Below are 12,863 nucleotides of genomic sequence, written 5' to 3' on the forward strand. Positions count from 1 at the left end.
GGAATGGGAGCACTAAACTGGGGAGTATCATGCCTAAACCAGGACACTCAATTAAACTTGCTTTCTGGCAACTTACTTGCAATTTAATTCACAACTTGGAACAACTCCTGTTGTTCTGCTGTGCTCCCACCTTGACACCCCAAAATGCCCATTTTTTCTGGATTAAATTTGAAGCTGCTCCCTTTCAGAGCCCATTTACTGACCTCATGCCTCTCCTGGAACTCCGACATGTCCAGTCTGATGAAACCCTGCAAGAGACTTAAAATGAGATTTGATCAATCTGCTCACTGCCAGAGCTGGAGTGGTACTGACAGAGGTGAAATTTTCTAAATAAAATACAAAATTTTTGTGGTTCAGCTTTTTAGAAATCAATCACAAGAAGAATGCAACACCCCTCCACAAAAATCCAACAAAAGTCATAAAGCTGAGGTGAACTGGGCTTGTAGGTGAACTGGGCTGAAGTGAACTGAACCTGTAACAGAGAATAGTGTTAGTGAATTTATAGCTTCCACCCAAGTTTCCATTTTGCATCTGAAAAGCTGATGATTGACTGCAGGTACTGAATGTCCTGATCATGGAGCTGTAATCCACATCCTGGAGGTGAAAGGAAAATAAGGGAAGGAGAGGGAAGGGTAGGGAAGAGGAATATGTCAGTTGGAAAGGACCTACAGTGATCATCTCATCCAGCTGACACTAGAAAAAGCCAAGCCTTAACTTCCCAGCATCATCCTGGACATGGTCAGCTGGACATAAACACTGTCCATGGTAGAGAAGGAGACATATGTCTGGGAATACATCTCATCTGGACATGTGTACATGGCACACACATGGACACCATTACATGGGGATCTCAGAATTAGAGAACAGAATTTTCTATTTGGGTTGGAAAAGCCCTCTGAGACAACAGAGCCAAACTGTTCCCCCAGCACTGCCAATCCCACCACTAACCCATGTCCCCAAGTGCCACATCCACACAGCTGTTAAACCTCTTCAGGGATGGGGACTCTGCCACTGCCCTGAGCAGCCTTTTCCAGAGCTGAACAGACAGGATTTTCCCTAATATCCAACGTAAACCTCCCTAGCTCCAGCTTGAGGCAGTTTCCTCTAGTCCTGTCATTTGTTACCTGGGAAAATAATGGAATCAGAGAATGGTTTGAGTTGGAAGGGACCTTTAGGACTATCCCATTCCAACCTCCCTGCCATGGGTAGGGACATGTTCCACTAGACCAAGTGGCTCCAAGCCCCATTCAACCTGGTTTTGAACACTTTCAGGGATGTGACAGCTACAGGTTCTCTGCGAAAAATATTCCCATGCAATAATTTCCCTGAAAGTTATAAAAATGTCTACCCAGGGCAGAGCAAGATGGAAACAATTGACTCCATCTTTCAGATGAAAAAGGGACAGTTCCAGGTTTTCCTTTCTTAATCCATCAGTTCCTGTGAATTGCTGCCCCTCATCAGAGCCTGTGGGGGGTATGACCCCCTCTCATCCCTCACTGGGGCACCATTGGCTGAGCTGGTTCATTACTAATAAATCGCAGATTCCTGCTGCTATCAAAGTAACACAACACTCAGGGTTTAACTGATTTCCCCACTGGATGTCTGGCCATGGAGCAGTTCCATGTGCGGGATTAGGGATGAGGGTGCTTGAGATCCAGGATTACGGCTTCTGGAAGGCAGTTATAGAGGGATGAGGAAAAGAAACCAGAACAGCTGTTTTTACAGTCTTGGTTCCAGTTTGGTCTTCTTTCTACATGTGTCGCTGCATTGTGTCCATTCACTGCTGGAGGATGTGGGGAAGAGGGATTCATCTATGCACAGCTCTGCTTGTCTTTCCTCCTTTTCCCTGGCTCCATGTAGGAGAGAGCTAAGCACCTCTTACAGGTAGGCAGAGGCTTAAATGTGAAACATGGGAGAGAATGGAATGGAATGGAATGGAATGGAATGGAATGGAATGGAATGGAATGGAAGACTGGTATGGAATGGATTTGAATGGAATAGAATAGAATATTGCAATGGAATAGAATAGAACAGAGCAGAATAGATTGGAATTGAATGAATTGAAATAATTGTAATGGAATAGAATAGACAGAATGGAATGGAACAGAATAGAATAGAATAGAATAGGACAGACTGGAATGGAATGGAAACCCTAGACATCACTGAAGTGTTCTTCAGCAAAGCCACCACCTCCATGAAATAATTCCAACCCATCTTCTCTAAAAGCTGCCCACTGGGTAACAAACTAAATAATTCAAACTGCTTCTGGATACCAAACACTTCAGCACTTAAAATTCTGAGCAGGAAATCAATGTTGCATTGCTACAGTCCATATCGGCAGGATGTGACAAGTGGTGGAGCTGGGGACATGGAAAACAGATTCCTGGAATTTTATCCTTCTAACAATTTACAGTGATATTAGTAATAGAGGTAAAAAAATATGTTCACAACATAGGATGTCAAAATGAGAGCAAAATCCATCAGGGAGCACAAATGTTATATCCGCTTAAATTTTTACAATTCAAATATTCTGGTGACGTAGACAGGAGCATAGACAGTGTCCTGGGCTGATCCCACAGCATGGGCAGCAGGTGAGGTGGGAATTTTGTCCCTCTGCTCTGCTCAGGTGAGACCCCACCTGCAGAGCTGCCTCCAGCTCTGGGGTCCATCAAAGGGGTGTGGAGTTGTTGGAGAGAGTCCAGAGGAGGCCATGAAGATGCTCTGAGAGGTGGAGCCCCTCTGCTCTGGAGACAGAGCTGGGGAGAGCTGGGGGTGTTCACCTGGAGAAGAGAAGGCTCCAGGGAGACCATAGAGATCCTTCCAGTCCCTAAAGGGGCTCAAGACAAGGGCATGGAGGGACAGGACAAGGGGGAATGGCTTCCTGCTGACAGAGGGCAGGGTTAGATTGAAGAAATTCTTGGCTGTAAGGGTGGTGAGGCCCTGGCACAGTCTGCCCAGAGAAGCTGTGGCTGCCCCATCCCTGGAAGTGTTCAAGGCCAGTTTGGATGTGGCTTGGAGCAACCAGGTCTAGTGGAAGGTGCCCCTGCATTTGACAGGAGGGGTGGAACTGGATAAGCTTAAAAGTCCCTTTCAAGCCAGACCTGTCTGTGCCTCCATGACCTTCACAAGTCTGTCTCAGTGCAGCAGAAGCCCTTTTTCAGGGCAGCACAGCCACACAGTGAACCCCCTGATGAACCCCCCTGCCCCATTACTGCCAACACAAAGCTGGGATGAGCCATTACCTTTTTGACGTCCTTATGGATGTACTTGGCTGTTTGCTTGGCCAACTCTGTTTTACCTGTTCCGGAGAGGGAAAGAAGAAACTTGCATTAAACCAGGTCTGTCCATCTTCTGTCTGTTCATCAGCTCTGCTAACACCTGCAAGCAATACGTGTATTTTTCTTGGGAAGTGGGTATTGCTGTTTAATCTCCAAGATCACACCCCACTGGGGTTCCCAGCCTGGGCAAGGTGAACTGGTGCATTGGAACAGCAGCATCTCTGCATTGGCTCCTTCAGCTTTAATTGATTCTCACATGATGGGAACAAAGCTCTTGATTTTTTCCCACAAAAAGATACGGATAGAACAGAGTTTTACTATACTGGATAGATCAGATTTTTGCTATATTTACCCTCAATATTTCAAGTTCCTCGTGCAGTGCCTTGTAATCTCCAAATAAAGAATTTCAAGGAAATGGGGTGTTTTTTCTTCACTTTATGTAAGATGATGGTCAAAAAATTCTGGGACTAGAAACAATCAGTAATGAAGCAAATCCACCCTGATGAGGGTAAACACATGCATCAACTCATGCCAGGCCATGTCCTGTGCTCCCAGCCCATCTGGGGAAAAAACTTAAAGAGGCAGTTTTATTGAAGTGTGGGTGCCAGAAAACTTCTCTTCCATACTGCTAACCCCCAGCATGACACTGCTGACTTTGTCAGGCTGATCAGGGGAAGGACTGGGCTGATTTTGACTCCTGGGGTGACCAGCAAAGCTGAGGTGAAGCCTGTCACCCCTTTGGAAGATGGATGCTCTGGGGGTTCACACTTGTCCCTCGCACACCCATCAGCAGTGCACTGCACATGGATGCCTGTGGGATTTACCTGCACACTGAAAAATAAATGAGCAGGCACAGAAATAACTATTCTGAAGAAAAAAAGCCATGTGTTTTTAAAAGGAAATTAGATTAAAAAGTACATTCTTACTGGAGTATTGTACATCTGCCCACAGCTGTATTGCAGTGACAACAGAGCTGGTGGGTCAGATCAGCAAATCACCAAGAAAAGGGCTACAAAAATGGGAATTCATGGGGAATTCATTCTACTCCACCTGATAAATCTCTGCCAAAATTTTGCATTTGATTTCAGTTTGAGCTTTGCTGACTTTGGATGATGCTGGATCAGAGCTCCTAATGTGTAAGGATGCAAGAAACTATGAAAAGAAAAGAAAAGAAAAGAAAAGAAAAGAAAAAAGAAAAGAAAAGAAAAGAAAAGAAAAGAAAAGAAAAGAAAAGAAAAGAAAAGAAAAGAAAAGAAAAGAAAAGAAAAGAAAAGAAAAGAAAAGAAAAGAAAAGAAAAGAAAAGAAAAGAAAAGAAAAGAAAAGAAAAGAAAAGAAAAGAAAAGGAGAGAAAAGAAAAGGAGAGAAAAGGAGAGAAGAGAAGAGAAGAGAAGAGAAGAGAAGAGAAGAGAAGAGAAGAGAAGAGAAGAGAAGAGAAGAGAAGAGAAGAGAAGAGAAGAGAAGAGGGAAAAGAAAAGAAAAAGGAAAATAAATAGAAAAGAGGGAAGGAAAGGAAGAGTAAAGCCCCCATGGAAGGCCATGGGTGTGGAAAACCAACAATTTACATCCCTGAGCCTTCAGGTCTGCTGTAGCAGGGCAACGAAGTATCAAAAATATTTTATTCTGATTTTATACAGCTTTATAGCAACTTATTTGGAGTTAATGCTTGTCCTGGCACTGTTCTGTGGCAGTGCATGGTCTTGCCTGTGCCCCTTACCCCCACCAGCACTGGAGCATCAGCACCTTCTTGAGCCCTGTGGGAGGCAGTGGAAGCAGGAGAAGCCCTGAGGTTGCTCCAAATGTCACAGATCAGTTACTTTAAAGCTGTTTTGTTGGGGTTTTTTCCACAACTAAAAGTCATTTGGACCATTTCATGAACTGATCAGCTGTCATGTGGCATTTGATTGGGCTAGAGGACAAATCTTATCGGTGTCAATAAAATCCTGTCGTTCCAAAGCAATCTGTGCCCACAGGAGCAGACAAACAGAGATTCAGTTTGCAGGTAGCAAATTTTCACTATTATCCCACCATTCCCACTGGAATAGAGGGGTTTTCACTGGAAAGTTGTTAATGTAACACTTTTACTCTGAAAACTGCCCCTTTTTGAGACTCAGAGTGGGAGTTGTCCTCTGGGATAACTCAGCATGAGGCTGGATGTGGCTGTGTGTGCTGGTGTCCAGCTGTGGTCACCCTGCTGGATGATGGGTGACCTGCTGAAAGATGACAGTTTGTTTAACTGATATTTTATTCCGACCCTGCAGCCCTGCAACAGCTCCCACCCCCTCCCCTCGGGGCTCTCCATCCCCCTCACCACAACCCAAACGTTACCTATTCCAGATGATCCCAAGAAAAGAAACACCAGTGGGTGCTCCTCATCATACCAGCCATTTTCCTTCCTCCGAATAGCTGTATTTGAAGACAATGAAAACAAAAAAGAGGGGGGGAAGCATATAAATCAATGCCACAAAGCAAGTGTAATTATCACTAAGTATACACTATGTTTTACTGCTCTCTACCCACTCCCAGTCCTCCCTGCCATTAGTGCTCTCTAATTTGATTAGCCAGCCAAGGCCCCAGAGACACCTAATAAGGTTAGCATGGATTTGGAAAGCTGCCCAGAGCAGATTTCGGATAAAGTTTTCCAGGATGTGCACTCAGCGTTGCCAGGGAGACGGCGGAGGAGGGGGACAAGGATGGATGGATGGACAGAGGGATGGAGAGGCACACTGCCTTGCCAGCTCCCAAGTGCAACCTTTCTGTGAGGAAAAACCAGCAGTTTTGAAGAGGTTTATAGGTTATTTCTGGCATGGAATGGGAAGAGGGAGGTGGCTGAAGGTCACAAACGCTCTGAATTGGTGCAAGAATTGGGAAAAGTGTGGTGATTATCTCAGTGCCTCTCTGGACAGCAGCATCCAAGTGCATCCTGGGTGAGATACCAGTGGAAAATTTTACAAAAGGCAAGAGCCCAGATTCCCTCCCAAACTCCCAGTCCAACCAGCACAGCCCTTTCTCAGGACTGACATGGATCTGCTGTGCAGAGTGGGTGATGGCTCCAACCCCCATGGGTGCCCACAGCTCTCCAAGGTGCTCTTCAGCTCCTGGAGCAGCCTCAGGCTCTGTGAGTGTGCTCACCAAGCCAGTAACATCATTGCACTGGGCTTAGTTGAAGGGGGAGGAGCTGCTTTTGAGTCCAAAAGATCAGATCTCATCCTCCACTGGCTGGATCTGGTCTCTGGAACACAGAAGTGGTTCCCCTTGATCAGACCAGCATCTAGTTCAATGTGAGAGATTAACTGACATCCCAGCCTTACTGCTTTATCCACAGTATTTCAATCCAGCCTGTATTACAGCTCTTACACGGAGTTATTCCTTCCCTATGAAATTTTCTAAGGTGTTTTTTAAGAGAGAACATGCACTGTACAGACTCAGGACCCCACAGACCCAGCAAGGTCTCATGATTGGCGCATGGCACTCCCAGATGCAGCCGAACCCAGAATGTGGCACATTAGGAAGCAGGGCATGAAAACAGCAAGATGCCCGAAAATTGTAACTAACAGGAATTTGAAGGTAACAGGGGAAAACAGCAGCACTGGAGGTGGGATGAGCAGAAGGAAAACACTGGGAGAGCTGTGGCTTAAAGGTCCTGCTGCACACAGGCATGGCAAAGCTCGGCCTCTGCTGCCTTTCAGTGGTGCCCAGAGCAAAAACAGGAATAAAGCCAAGAAACTATAAACCCCCTTCTCTTTGCGACTGTCACCCTCAAAACAGAGCTCCCTCATCTCCTTCTGGCCACTATCCTGGGTCCCAGACTCTGTCCCTGTGCCTCAGTCCCATGTCTCCCTGGAACGAGGCACTGGCTGGCTCTGTGTGGAGCTGTGGGTTTGTTTTCTTCCCAGAGCTGGCAGAAGAGCACAAGAGTGGCCTTTAAAACTGGGGAATTCTTCAATTCCATCTCAAAGTCAGTCCATAAAACCCTTTTCTTGATGGGGTATGGTAAATAGAAGACACCTAAGAAAAGGCATCCTAGGCATGGCATGCCAAGAGCTCTTCCTGCAGGGGAGAGCAAACTGACATGGGGAATAAATAGTGCCGTTTTGCACGTAAAAAGATTTGCATATAAAAATATTTAAACAATATTTCCATTTTGCATATAAAAACAAATGGAATGTCACAGCCTACAGCCTGACAGGGAAATGCTGCCTCTGCCAGTAGGGACACGCTGGGATGATGTTAAACAGCAGCAGCTCAAGTGAGATATTCCAGCAGCTGGATTGTATAGCTGCATGGAGGGGTCTCATGGGAATTTGGAGCTGCAAGATCTGCATGAAACTGAGCTCCTCAGAGTCCATGTTTGTATTCCAGGAGACCCAGGCAGCATGGGAGCCAGCACACCCGGTGAGGATTAGGAAAACAAGAGCAAAGTCTCACTGCAAGAACAAATCAATGAGCTGAGGTTAATGATGAGGGGTGTGAGGAGTGACCTGACCACAGTCATTAAGGATCTCCCCAAGAAGGCACCGAACTCGCTCACCTACAGAGAAAATTAAGGTGCTCCAGGGGCTGGAGTGAGAGGATCAAACTACAAATAAAGCAGAACAGTTTTAATAACGATGGTGATTAACCACTGCAGCCACTTAGGAAGAGAGTGGGACTGAATTCCTAATCCCTGTAAAGTCTGCAGGGAAAGCCAGGAGGGCTTCCCAAAAGGCAGTAGTAGCTCAGGATGAAGATGAAGATTTGCATCGCTACCCAAATATAAAAAAAACCCCAGTTTAACCTTAAATCTAAGGCATGTAGAATCATGTAATTGTAGAAGGGTGTGGGTTGGAAGGGACCTTAAAGACCATCAGTTCCAACCCCTTCAGAAATGGGACTGAGCGCTCGGATTGTGCATTTAGTGGGAGCTGGACCCCAGTGCTGCAAGAACTTGCCATTCCGTGCCTGGACACAGGCAGATACATTACCTGTCCCCTTGGCCATGTTAATGAGTCCTGACTCCTGGCAAGTCTAAATTAGCTTGGGCACAGGGCCAGATGCAGCACTGGCTGGTGCCTGGCTCTGTCTCACCCTGCCTGGGCGTATCAGCACAGCAGACCAGCTTGGCTTCAGCCAGCGATCTGGTTCTGTCCAAAATCCTGGCCAAAGCCTGGTGGGAATCCTGTCCTGCCCTTCAGCTGCTCACTGGCCATGTCACCCCTGGAAGCAGCCACCGCAGGAGATGAAGAGGAGAAAATGCTCTGCCACTGGCAGGGAGGTGCACAGAAGGGTCTGTGCTGCATCCCTCTGTGTGCCCTTCCCAGTGCTGCACATGCTCCTTCTCTGTCCTTTACAGCAGTGAACGGGAGGTCAAACACCTGGGGTGGGGATATTTCATAAAAATTGATGGGGAGTAACACAACTGCCGATAATTCCTGCAGCTATCTCAGCTAAGATAATAATGGTAATAAAGGTAATAAAAGTAATAAACTTCTGCTTTGGGGCATGGAGTGACCACTCACAGGGTCAGCATGTTCAGGGTCCAAAGACAGTGGGGTTAAGTGCCGACTTCTTTCCCTCCCCTCTGCAGCAGGATGCCAGAGTTTATGGATAAATGCTCAAAGCAACTCCACGGATATAAAGCACCCCTTAAAAAACTACCGTAAAGTTAGAGCTTGAGATTCAGCATGTGATCTCTGTCAGAAGATGCTGAGCATCATATTTAGGAAGAAATTCTTCCCTATGAGGCTGGTGAGGCACTGGCACAGGTTGCCAAGAGAAGTTGTGCCTGACCCATCCCTGGAAGGCGAGGCCAGAACTGGGGTTAGAGCAACCTAGTCTAGTGGAAGGTGTCCCTGTCCATGTCAGGGGGTTGGAATGAGATGGGCTTTGAGGTCCCTTCTAACCCAAACCATTCCCTGATCCCTAGTCAGCAGGTTAGTCAAACCATCAGAGTGATAAGGTGTAAATGCTTTTCTACAAGCAGCCTTAAAACAATGAGCTATTTCAGCACACAGCACTCTTGAAAAAACTGTTTGGAAAAACTGAAAAAATCTATATCCCTAGGGAAGGGACACTACTCCCTAGGTTCCATGACTGGGGCTGAAGGAGGCTCTCCCAGGCTGTCCAGTGCAGTGTTCAGCTTCAGCAACAGGAACAAAAGCTCCATCCCAGGCCAGAGCAATGTTCAGCTTCAGCAGCAGCAACAGAAGCCCCATCCTGGGCCAGAGCAGAACACCAATGCCAGTTCCAAGGATGAAAATCTCAGCTAGGAAGGCCACAGGAGCACTCTTCTCCTTGGAGTTTGTGCTTCCAAAGCAGCTGCTGACCACGCTGACTGCTCTTCATTGTCACCCAAGCATGAAATCCATGCTCTGCCTCTGGGAAAAATGCCTCCTTCCTTCCTCCTGGCAGAAGTAAATAAATAAATAAATACCAGGAGGGAGGTCACACTGCTGTGCTGAAATCTCATTATGACATTCAGCCGCAATGTCCAAAACAAGAGCCTGATGATGATGACGCTGGGGCCTTCTTCTGTGGAGCTGTTCCTGGCATTGCTGCCGTGCTCTCACTTTATTTCGTCCATCTGTAACGGTGTGACTGCAGCCCTACGTCTCCGAGAGGCCCTTCAGCCTGCTATTGAACTGATAAATTCACTGTATTACTTTACACAAATCAATACCCCAGCAGTTATCAGCACTTGATGTGACTGAAATTGGTTTCAGCCAATTTGTGAGTGTAATAAATGTCCATTTATCAAATCAATTCATTCTGCAGGACTCCTCGGCCCGTCCAGGTTTGGGGTACCACGGGGTGAAGGCTCTGGGGCCAAACTCGCTGTGGGATCATTGCCTCCACCCAGGTTTTGCATTGATGCTCCAGGGTCTGCAGCATTCCCAAAGAAGTGCTCTTCCAGCCCTGCTGCTGGCAGCTCAGGGTTATGGAACTCCAAAGCAGCATCCTTGCAAAGTTTCACCTGACCTACAGGCAGCAACACACATCAAAAAACAGCCCTCACAAAGGATCCTATATTGTCCAAAATAACCCAAATTTTCTTTGGACCAGAGCAGGATGATAGTCCTGCTCATCCATTTTCCTACAGCTTTGAAACACTGACTGATTTCAACATCATGGCTGCTCAAAATTGGCAATTTTATCATTAAAACGTAGATTTTTCTGCACTACCCTTTCTTCAAAATCCCTAAAAAACAAACAACACTTTTCCTTCCTCCCTCCTCAACTTCAGGAAGAGCTGGAACAGATTGCTTCAATCCTCAAGGTCTATTTGCCCTGAAAGGGGGAAGTGGTGGGTTTGAACCACTCTACCTCTAAGTAAGCACTGACTGGCAAACATGGTATATCCATATTAAAAAGGTATTCTTTACCTGGCATAATATTTAGGATATTAGAGCACAAAACAAATACACATATATATAGATACTTGGAAAAAATGCCTTCTTTAGTTTATAATCTCAGAGAGGAGATCCTGCTGATCCCTTCCGCCTCTGCAACTTCTAGTGAAAAGGCAAATCAGCCCTAACCAGATCCAAAGCTCAACCATTTATGGAAGTGCCTGGAAACAGAACTCTAAGCCTTTTAGCTGCTCATTTGCATGTACCAGTTAGAGAAACCCAGCAGCTCCTGAGCCGGCAGCAATGACCTGCCTGTTTCTGATGTCAGGAGATGGAATATTTAATGGAGATTTTGTTAAGATGAACCGAACATCTACACCCATTGAGGGGGGTGGCCAAGCTGCCTCCCACCATCACCCAGTCAGGCACTGGTAGCAACCTTGTGCCCTGGGAGATGCCCAGTTATCATCAGTTAACCCTCATCCACGTTCTCCCAGTCCTGTCCTGCTCCACATAGCAGAAAAGAGTGATGCAGGGCTTGGATATATCTTATGGAGGCAACAGGGAAGGATTTTCCCTCTGTGGGAGTAATGCCATGCTGTCAGGGCTGTGGCTGCAGTGAGCTCCCCACCAGCATTCCTGGTGCATCCCCTTGCACGGGGTTGCTGAGATAACAGCTGGACTTGGTGATCTTAGAGGGTTTTTCTAAATGATTCCATAACTCTGTGATTCCATTCTATCCCCATCACTCCAGACCTGTGCTTCTAACCCCAGATAACACATTCTCTTTGTATTCCTGGCTAAGCCCCTCTGGAGACTGTTTGGATCATGCACCGAGTGACGAATTAAATCCAATTATTCAATTAAGGCACCAGTTATAAATTAAACATATCAGCCAGGCTCAGTGGATCTGAAGATATGGTGTGTGGCAGGTCTGCTCACCAGCAAATGGCAGTGGCAAGGGCAGAGCGGAGGGATGTAGGGTTCACAAAGCGGCAGGAAAACCAGCTGGGCACAAAATAAATAACAAAGATAGTGAGGAAGTGCTTGAGAGAGAAAGTCCTGTCTTGAAATTCATCCTTCTGGACAAAAAACAGAAAAAAAAACTGAAAAGAAAAACAGGGCAGAAGGGAAGGAGGGAGGAGGGGACAGAGAGTCTCCCGCTACCTTTTGGTCCAATATCCCGAGGCTGCAGGGGTATCAAGCACATTCCCTATAATTCAATAAGAAAAACCTCCATAAAGGCAGGGACGTTAATGCGCAGAAACACCACCTGTGTCAGGAACAGGCACTGCCCATTAATCACAGCTCCCCAATTAGCCGGGGCTGCTGCCCCCAGGCACAGCCGCTCTCTGAACACACAGGGTGCCTGTTGTCTTTGCAGGAGTATAGACTCCTTCCCAGCTCCTTCCCGGCTCCTTCCCAGCTCCCAGCTCACACTGGGCTCCTCTTTGTTAACTAAAGGCAATGGGTTTGTGTTTCTGACAGCATGCTCCTTGTCATTCTGCCCTGGCCTCAACAGCTCTTAATTTTGCTGTCCCATTTTCAGGCATTAACTGGGATGCACGGATGGGTCAGGAATTATTGACAGAATCCAGAGGCTTTGGACTGGCAAATCAAACCCAGCCCAGCTTGCTGGAGCCTTGATTTCATGGAATCACAGAATGGTTTGTGTTGGGAGGGAGCTTCAAGCTCATCTCATTCCAACCCTCTGCGATGGGCAGGGACACCTTCCACTAAACCATGTTGCTCCAAGCCCCATCCAACCTGACTTTAAACACTTCCAAGGATGGGGCATCCACTGTCAGTCCCCCAGCAACCTTGCGGACCTGCCCAGAGGCAGCCTCAGATCAAGGCTTGAGGGAACAGCTTGTCTTCCCTGTGGAACAGGTGTGGGAGGGCAGAGTCACCAGCATGTGAAGGGTCCTACCTGCCCCCACTGTGGCTATGGCACTCTCCTGACCAATTATGTGCTCTTTTAGCCGCTGTTCCAGTGGGAATCTCCGCCGTTCCTCCACCTCCCTCCTGTGCTGTTCCTCCTGGAACTGTGGAGGGAAGAAAACAGAGGCTTTATGAAGCATTGGGTCAGTACACAGATGTCAGAGCCCTGTATGGGGATCTCTCTGACATGGAGCCAGAGCATGCCCAGGGCAGATGCAGTTTGGTCTGGTTGCACCAGCCCTAGCAAGGGGAAATTCCTGGATCTGCTGTGGATGGAGGTTGGGGTGAGTAGGAATGGGGATCCTGCTCTGCTGATGG

The 12,863-nt window shown here is 47.0% G+C and overlaps 1 protein-coding gene across 1 annotated transcript in view; it reads right to left on the minus strand.

Annotated features, from left to right (window-relative positions):
* Positions 1-12,863, minus strand: part of CLPB (ClpB family mitochondrial disaggregase) — a 74,266-nt gene that overhangs the window by 9,228 nt on the left and 52,175 nt on the right. The window contains exons 7-10 of the mRNA XM_069023660.1: positions 12,535-12,649; positions 5,605-5,682; positions 3,243-3,298; positions 204-248 (exon numbers count right to left, since the gene is read on the minus strand). Of these exons, the coding sequence (XP_068879761.1) occupies positions 204-248; positions 3,243-3,298; positions 5,605-5,682; positions 12,535-12,649 (294 nt within the window). The remainder of the gene's footprint in view (positions 1-203; positions 249-3,242; positions 3,299-5,604; positions 5,683-12,534; positions 12,650-12,863) is intronic.

This window comes from Aphelocoma coerulescens, chromosome 1 (genome assembly GCF_041296385.1).
Source record: "Aphelocoma coerulescens isolate FSJ_1873_10779 chromosome 1, UR_Acoe_1.0, whole genome shotgun sequence".
NCBI lineage: Eukaryota > Metazoa > Chordata > Aves > Passeriformes > Corvidae > Aphelocoma > Aphelocoma coerulescens.